The sequence below is a fragment of the Gekko japonicus genome, unplaced genomic scaffold (assembly GCF_001447785.1).
Source record: "Gekko japonicus isolate JY-2015 unplaced genomic scaffold, Gekko_japonicus_V1.1 scaffold3493, whole genome shotgun sequence".
Classification (NCBI taxonomy): domain Eukaryota; kingdom Metazoa; phylum Chordata; class Lepidosauria; order Squamata; family Gekkonidae; genus Gekko; species Gekko japonicus.
This window is the reverse complement of record NW_015159814.1, coordinates 43,992-53,494: the sequence shown is the minus strand read 5'-3', so window position 1 is coordinate 53,494 and position 9,503 is coordinate 43,992. Positions and strand designations below refer to the sequence as shown.

Here is a 9,503-nt window from a genome sequence, read left to right as displayed (position 1 = left end):
ATGCAAGAAAAAAGGAGAGATTGCCCTAAATGATCAATGCTATGCAGGCCCTCAAAATACAAAAATAAAAAACCAAACCCAAAATCATCATAATAAAACATTAAGCTAGATGTAAATAAAAGGCTATCCAGAAAAAGAACCTTCACAAATATAGCACAGCTGTGTCTTTTTAAAATTATATCATCTGCTTTATATTTGATCAAATTATCCATAATATAGATCACTTAATGTTTATTATTAAACATGCAAAATTAATTGCATGATACATATGGAAAAATGTATTATCATCTCCAACCGATTTTCATTCTCCCTTTGTTTAGTCTGACTCCAGGGCTCCTATACCAATGTTTAAAAACCAAATTTTAACTGTATTTTAAAAAACCTTAACCAACCCAGGAAAGGCTTGGAGTGACACTGAACTCCACAATTCCACGAATTTACTGCGCAAGCGCTTTCCTTACTCTAAACCTATCATGCAGCTTGCTTAATAAATAAATATAAATTGAGGGGACTGGGAGCTTGCAGATTTGTTTCAGAGTCAAAATGTTTTATCATGTAATGTTAGAACTGTCTTAATTAGAAATGTGAGTAATGGAGTAAATTAAGTAGTAAAACGGTAGCTAGAATCACAAAATAATCTCATGGAGATTAAAAGTAACACATATATCAGTATTTGGCAGTTTTCAGTTAATTAATCACAGGTAGTGGTTAACATCAATCCCATGTATCTACTTTTCCTTTCCAAACTGAGGTTTTGTCTCAGATATTCGCATCTCCTTTGACTGACAGATTTTAAAAGAGCTGGTGGACCAAATTTGTCCACTTGTTTGTTTCAAAAGGCAATTTTTCTCTCACTTTGACCTCTTCTTGTCAATCTTCTTTCATTTCCAATGATTTTATACCAAACCTACTTTATTATTAATCAATCATGTATTTGTGACACCAGCCAGACCAGTAACAGAACTGGTCCCAAAGGGCTGTGCACAAAACATTTCTGATCTGCTTGATTTTTTAAAGAGTATTTTCTCCAAACATACATGGTACCATTACATTTGTTATCAAGTTTATAAGGAGAAAATGTGAGTCATTGAGATACAAGGTACAAATGGGGACAACAGAAGTTATAAAAATGCACTGACAAAGACTAGTTTCATAAAAGTAACCTAAAAGCAGCAGTGATTCCTAAATGAATACAATGGGGTGCTCATGTGGTGATCTCCGAAGACCACACACTCTTTGCTTGTAAACCTCAAAATCTCCCTTTACTTCTTACCCCTGCTTCCTACCCCTACAATTTTCAGACCCAAATGGAATCAACAAGGCAAAGGTCTAAAAACTCCAGAGTTAAGGACAATTTTTCACTGTGTGGCTTCCATGTCTATCACTTTCATACTATGCTTTGCAAAATGGGATGAACAAATTGTGGGTTGACATAGGAGAATCCTTCAAAATCCGTTTGGTCTATATTAGAAATAACCAGCTGATCAGGTGGTGTTAACACTGGCTGTCCTCTGGTAAAGAATTTGTCAAAGTTTTCGGCACCCTTGCCACACTGTAAGGCAAAAGAAAAAATAATGAAAACAAAATTTGAAAATGGAATCTATTGAAAGTATTTAAAGTTGCACTGAAATACATCAGTCTATGCCACAAAAAATCTGACATAATAAATGAAGGACATAGTATTGTTGAACAATAATAAGCTTGTTATTAGGCAGTTGTTCATAGGCATTCAGCTCAAAATACATGCTTTTCTCTACACATATATGTTCCCCCTATTTGGACTGGAACAATGCTTGTAATACAAAGGTTTCAGTGAATTCCTATTTAATCATTAACATCAGAACTAAAAGTGGTGCAGTTAAGTAATTAATATTTCACATATTTGACATGGGCATTTCTTTTAGCATTCTAAAGGTAAAAATAGGATCCAATCTATTAGAGGAACAAGCATCATGCTACATTTTCTCAACTACATTATATGGCTATGTCTATGAGTCATAGCTGCCCTACAGTGGGATTTATCATGATTGTGCCACTGTTCTGCCAACATACACTATCTTAATGTCTGGTTTGCTATAAATGGAAAAGTGTTTCAAATGATACACCCTATTACTCTTTCACTGTGCTTTAAAGACTTGCTACTTTGTGACAATCAAAAGGCCCTTAACTTGATGAGTGTTTTGAGTGAATTCTAGTTCACAAACCAAGAATAGATACTTTAGAGAATGCTCTTTACAATTTATTTTGCACTAAACACCTTGGAACAGCACTACTTCCTCCATAAAACATGATGTTCACAGATTATAGTCTCCACAGAAGCTATTTCAAGGTGCTCAGACTGGAACTGGTAACCACCTTTCCTGTAGTTGAATATAATTTGTATGAAGCATTTTCATTAAAGGTACTGTTGCTATTTAAACTACAAATATTACTTTTGATGCCACATTTTCTCTTAATACCATATTTTGTCAAGAAAATGATAGGTAACACTAACTATATTGGGGTAAGTCTAGTGCTGCTGGGAGAGAAATAGGGAACTCAAGAACTAAATCACTATCACCATTTCGAAAGATTACACTAAATACTCCTGACCCATCCCAACAACTCTAATGCCCAACCCTAAGATTTTGATTCCAGATCACACTTCAGAATAATGGTGTTCCAGGATGACTGTGTCAAGGTCAACTTTCTTACAGAGTGTGAAGAGGCAATAAGCTGGAAGAGACAGAGGTACAGCTGCCAAGAGACAGCATGATGACAACAATGTGGACTGGGTAAGGCTACAGCTGAATACTCCATTAAGCAACTGACAAGATCAATGTACTTTGCACACCCTGGTACCACCAGGTCCTGTTTTATCTATCAAGCCTTACAAATAGGTGGTTGCTCTGCAAACAGATTACAGGACAGTAAGGTTACTTCACTGATTGGTGTGCATACATTTGTACCACATGTTCAATACAGTAATGGGATCAATGACAGATGATTAAGCCAGGTATGCCCTAAATATTTCACTTTTGCTATAGCTGCATCTCACAGCTGGGAGTTGTATGCATATGGAAGACTGCAAATCTCCTGAGAAATACACTTCCATGGCTGCGGTCACACGGAGCATTAGCCACACTACAGAGACAGAAGATAGGCGGATTTTCCAGGCGCGATCACACTGCCACATCTGGGAAGCGTAGAGCTCCCGTGGCTCACCCGAGGCTTCCCGCCGAAGATGTGGGGTAAAAAACGAGTATCTCCAAGGTACTAGTTTCTGGAAACCGCGGGGCAAGGGCGGGCATCTGATCGCATTTCCAGTGACATCTGGCGCCCGCCCATGTCCCCTCGCAAAAAGGTCCCCCCCCAAGTCTCCATGGGATGCGCACAAGCACCCAACGGAGCATGCGCACACTTCAGTTTAAAAAAAAATAATCCCGTTTGCTGCGCCGCCCCGCTTCTTTGCCTATGGTGTGATCGGCACCTCCCCCCTAACCACGGGACCTTGAGGGACCTCAACCGGCCATCTGATTGTGCAGCCGCGCGTTATTTTGCTCCGGGGCAAACAGCCACGCTTCCCCCCTGCATTTTCCAGCCCGTGTGACCGGAGCCCGTGAAGATCAGTTGGAAGTAGTAAGCTCTGCTCTGTTTGGCTTGTCCACAAGTAAATGTGCATAGGATTGTGTTTCTATGATGAAAGAGCCATAAACCATGGAGTACCGAACAAACTTCTTTTTATCAAGTTCTTGGAAATAATGGACAAGTTTGACAGAGTTTGCTAACATGAAGGCAGGAGCTTTATATGTATGCATATCTGCATGTAGACATGCTGAGTGAGAAATTATCCCAGCAACAATTATTGCCAGAGTATCTAAATGCTGTGATGTTACAGAAAACTGTTAAGAAGCCTGGATTCATTCTTCTTCTCATAATTTGTTTTGCCCAATTCTCTAATTTACTCATTTTCAAATCCATGTTTGGCTGGTAACAAAAATGTATTGAGTGCAAATTTTGTGGTCTTAAGGGTGGGCAAGGGATCCAGGGTGAAGGGGAAAACAAACTGACCAGAGAAAGTGACCAGAGAGAAAACAGGCCATGTCTTCAGTGAATACAATCACAGGAGCATTGGTGCAACACGGGACATGGATCCAGCATCAGGTGACCTGCCTGTCAGCTGATGGCACCCAACTTCCCCCAGCCCACCTGCCTGCTGGGGGAGCAACATGGAATGGCAAGTCTCCAGATCCCACAGGGGCCAGACACTGTGTGTGGTCCCCTTGCCACCTGGGGATGTGAGTTGGCCGACAGCCTCTGAGTTGGGTACATTGCTGAATGGCCCCACCCCAAGACTCGGAGCTATTGTTAGGAAGCCTCTTCACTGCCATGGCCACAAAAAGAAAACTACCCTCCAAAGGGGGAGCTGGACCCAGGCACCTTGTTGACTTGCACCTTGTGAGAGACTCCTAATGGGTTGGAATGCTGCTGCATGTGAGGGAGGGGAGGCTGGAGCCCAGCACTAGTCAAAATGCAGCCCCTGGGGAGGGGTGGGTTGCTTCCAATGGCAGCAGCTCTCTTTCTCCTTATTTATTATTTTGTTCTTCTTGTTGCTGGGGGCATGGTTTGCAACTCTCGGGTGGGGGGGGACCGAGAATCAACTCTCACAGGAAAGTGGGGGGCAACAGGTGAAATGGCGGCTGCTCTGAGGTCTCCCAGTTCCTCCACCACTGCAGGAATTACTTGTCCGCCAATACTGCAGCACTACTGCCATGCCAAAAGTTTTGTCGACAGCTCCAAAGGATCGAAGAGGGATGCTGCCAAGGTCTGCTGGAGTCCATCCCAGCCAGGATCTGCGTGCCGTGGGGAGATGGTTCCCAGCGGCACACAGATCCTGGGTCTGGTTTCTCCTGCAGTGGTTTAAAGGGACTGCAGTAGAAGCCTGACAAACAGTTGTGAGGCAGGAGAAATCTGCTCCTGCCTTTCTGCTGTTTTCAGATCTACTGGTAATTCCTGAATATATCTGGGATTTGTTTGGGATTTTCTTCTGTTTCCCCAAGAAAACCCAGATACATCTCGGATGCTGAAAAACACCCCAAAACACCGATAAAGTATTTTTCAGGTATATTTTCAGTTTAGATAGATCTGAATGCGCACCCCTATAAATTCCCCTTCTGCTCGCTCCTTGCCCTGCAGCTGCAAAAGCAGCCCCAGGTAATTCTAGGGCTGTTGCTTCTGTTTCAGAGAAAGAAATGTTTTATTTTTATATACAACAAATATACAAATATCTACAAATCTACATAAAATACAGCTGTAGTTGAGAATGAACTGTTTCAAAGCCTTGAAAGAAATGGGGTTCATTATTGCAATTTTAGGTATCACAACTCTCAGCACAACATGAATGGATTTTCCCTGCAAACCCCACCCCCTTCTACCAGTAGTCATTTTTGGCCCCTGGAAATATGATGCCAGAGGATTGTGGGACCTGCATAGACAAAAAAATTGTTTCATGGTGTGAACCTAAACAGCTTATACTTTTCTGAAAGTGGAAAGCTTTCTTACCACTTTAGGCTTGAATGGAGGCTGTATCTCTCGGTTCTCCAGTTTCTCCCAGTCAATTCTCCTGAAGAATGCATGTTCTCTGATATCTCTCTCTCCCTCTGACCCACAACCAAGACGTTTGGCAGGGTGTTTAGTCATCAACTATATATCAAACACATACCAAATGATGAAAAGTGACTTTCAAAATGGAAGGAACAGATGTCAATATAGTTCTGGGCTTACACAAAAAGCTGACATGACACAACTCCCCCCCCCCCGGTTTATTTTAATGCAACACAGTTTAAACCTTTTTCTTTCATGGGACCAGTGAATGTGATCTATGAAAGTGATTTTTGATATTTTTCTTGTCATGTAGAATGACAGCTGTCATTGTGCCTTATTAGGAGTCTGATTAAAGTGAATTTAGATTTTAATATTTAGCCCAGACAGAAGAGCTGTAGAGTAGGATTAATTAGAATATTATTTTAATGGTTAAAGGTCTTTTTCTTAGAGTCAGAAAATAATAGAATATACATTTGAAATTATAAGCTCTCCAGTTGAAGGACATCTGAGAAGTAAAGCTATGAGATGGAAAGACTCTGAGTGTTCGCAAAACAAATATCTTTCTGTGTAGAGAAGCGCATCTGGCCCCAGAAGGTTTCCTAAGAGCTAAGTTTTGTGCATCTTATCAGGAAACTCCCTAGTTTCAGACTGAAGCAAATAAGCCAGGAATGAAGCCAAAAGAAGGCCCCTCTGTTCATTGATGTCTTCCCCTGTTCCGGGACCAGATAAGTGGACGCAGTTACTGGCACTTAAGATCCTGATAGAGGTTTCCCAATAGAGACGTGCCAGCTCAAATGATGCTCTGATGATGATACCTGTTGAACACCAGTTAAGGATTTCTTTCTGTGTAAACTGTCATGATGTCATTTGGGGTGTAAGACCTATTGCCCTTCCTGGTAGGGGCAGAATACAGCTGGTGTTACTGGGTGCCAAGGTATCCAGTCCTGTATTCTCCTGATTATTGCAATAAACAGATATTTATCCTCTCCCTGGACTCCAACCGTGCATTCCTTATTCAGCCCCGGGAGCACACAGGGCACAGACTTGTGCATCATTATTACAGGACCAGAACTTATTATGCATGCTGAAATTCCTGAACCAAAAATACACAAGAAAATTGCTGTTTCAAGTTGTTACTGCAGTTTCCAATATGGTAGATGCAAAACTAGCATTATGCAAAACACCCCCAAGAAAATCCATGTTTCCTATAACATAAAAAATTATATAAAAATAAAAAATTACATAAAAAAGAGAAAATCCATGTTGTCTTCTGTGTTCTAGTGCTTCCCATCATCAGCAGCAGACATCTTGTTTTTCTTTGATTCTCCTAATTTCCCAGGCCTTTAAAAGGATCCGGAGAATCTCCTGGCCAATCACTATTGGAGACAAGCCCTAGAGAAGGAAGTTTTAAGCTTGCAGCTGCTGCTCTGCGCCTGATGACATTTTCAGAGGAGTGAGAGACCTCACCCACCATTTTCCTGGCCTGAAATGACACCAGGGAGTGCTCTTTGCCCTATTGAGGCTTACTGTGTACTTATGGGGTAAATGTCGGTACCTCCAATAGGGCAAATAGCAACCTCTGAGGCTATTTCAGTTTGTGAGAGTAGCATGGGGTAGAAAGTTTATATACTCTCTCTATGTGTGCTGTGGTTCTGATCATTTTTCAGCAGAGAACTCACATCACACTTCTGATTCAAAGTCGTTGTGGTGGACCCATGTAGGACCCAAAGATCATTTGACATGTAATTAGGCCCTTAGAGAACTCTTATCTTTTTGCAACACTAGAGAAAACCATTTTCAGGGCAGTTTGTATCAAGCCATTGACGAGATAACAAATTAAATACACGAATCTGTGATGCCTTGTCTTTTAATGTGTGAACCATGTACTTATCTATGCTGTGACCACATAATCATGAATACAGACCTGATTTTCAATAAAGTTTAGTTTCTTCTTTGTGGAAACATTCATCTGACTTCATCTGTCTCCCTATAAATGTAGCTTTTCTCTTTGAATGCAAACCAGGCTAAAGAATGAATTTACAGATTTTACTGATTTGCCCACAGAAAAAGTACAGAATGTCATTGAGCCAAACCTTGTGGAAAATGCATCTCATATAATAATCATAAGCTTACTTACCCCCTTACAAATGGACACAGCTTCTTTGGACATGGCTTTTGGATAAGAAACATTATGTTCCATTATTGATTGAAAGAGCTCATCTTCATCCTCACCATCAAATGGGGGCTGTTAAAATAAAAGCTAAATTTTAAATAGAAGGTAAAATAAGGCCAACAAGGTAGTGCCAAAACATATTTCCCTGAGCAGGGAGTATTAGGGATGTGCATTTGGGGGAATATTCTGTATTTTTGTATTCAGATTTTGAGAACAGTTTCCGTAACGGTATTCTGGATTATTTTGGTCCCCAGTACTATTCTAGAATTCGGATTTGAGGGTCCCCCCCCCCCAGAATTCTGAAAATATTTGGGTCAGTTATTCCCTATGGGGGACTCTTTATAGAGGTCTGGAGCAGCTGTTTTACAAGTAAAGGTAAAGGTAAAGGTTCCCTTGCTCGAAAGCCAGTCGTATCCGACTCTAGAGTTGCGGTGCTCATCTCTGTTTCAAAGCCGAAGAGCCAGCGCTGTCCGAAGACGTTTCGTGGTCATGTGGCCGGCATGACTAAACACCAAGGCACACAGAACGCTGTTACCTTCCCACCGAAGCGGTACATATTTATCTACTTGCAATTTCTTGCTTTCGAACTGCTAGGTTGGTAGGAGCTGGAACTAGAGACGGGAGCTCACTCCATCATGCGGCAACTCGGGTCTCGAACTGCCGAACTACTGACCTTCCACAGCCTGCAGTTCAGCGTCTTAACCACTTGAGCCACCGCAGCTCCTTTACAAGTACATGACATTAACATTTCAGGGAACCTAGTCCTCCTTGTTCACTAAAGATCACAAGGTGCCCTCAGCCTACTTGTCTCCATTGTCTCCTATGGGGAAAACCCCGTGCTTTCTCTAGTGCAACAAAGCCAATGGTCAAAAACACAAAAGCAACAAACCCAATACAAACAGAATCAACAAGCCCAATAGAACCAATGTCAGATTAAAGAATCCAATCATGATGGTTGGGCAGACATTTCTTGGGAAGGGGAAAAGGGATGCCAGTAGTCTGCTCCCATTTGTGCAATCGTGCAGATTTAGGAGGTACTGCAGTGCAAGGCTCAGTTAGTATCAGGGAGTCTTGGTCTTGTGGGAGAAAAACTGAATATAAAACCAGTAGTTATAAAAAAAGCCACTTGTGTTCCCAGAAATGTGTGTAGGGTCTGCAAAGTGGAGTTGTTTCACCAGGCCTTTGGTTGAGGTGGCAGGTGTCCAATTACATTGGCCTCCCCTGTTCCAATCTGACCCTTGTGTTGTGCACTATATCAAACTGTGCCACCAGTGGTGGCTTCACCCACTTGCTCAATACGCTGGTCCTTTTTGGGTACACATACAGTGAGCACGTGGGAGCTTAACTATCTGTTTGCCATCATGTGCTATGTTAATTGGGTTAATTGGGCCATAGCCAGGATTTTTTGTTTTGGGGGGAGCAAATTTTTTTTTGTGGGGCACCTATTATGCTCATATGTATACTTAAAAATAATAAATAACTGGAGATTTTGGGAGTGAAGCCTGGGGAGCATGGGGTTTAGGGAGAGGAGGGATATCAATGGGATATAATGGGGATCTCCAGCCACCACCTGGAGATTAGCAACCCCAGGAGAAAGAGATTGGCTTCCCCCACCATCACCATGCCTTCTCTCTCTTTACTTTCCCAGATCCCCCTCCCAGCAGCAGGGAGGCTGGGGAAGGAAAGGAAAGTCGCCCTGCCACTTCTGGTCAGGTTCACTCTGGGAGAAACAGCCCTTAGGTTTAAC

At 41.9% G+C, this 9,503-nt stretch overlaps 1 protein-coding gene across 1 annotated transcript in view; it reads right to left on the bottom strand.

The window, feature by feature from the left end:
* Positions 1-1,088: 1,088 nt before the first annotated feature.
* The window catches only part of LOC107107436 (protein kinase C alpha type), a gene marked incomplete at its 5' end in the record, with an annotated part of 29,275 nt that continues 20,860 nt past the window's right edge, over positions 1,089-9,503 (bottom strand). Inside the window, 3 exons of the mRNA XM_015407742.1 lie at positions 1,089-1,552; positions 5,542-5,682; positions 7,721-7,828. Coding sequence (XP_015263228.1) covers positions 1,388-1,552; positions 5,542-5,682; positions 7,721-7,828 — 414 coding nt within the window. The remainder of the gene's footprint in view (positions 1,553-5,541; positions 5,683-7,720; positions 7,829-9,503) is intronic.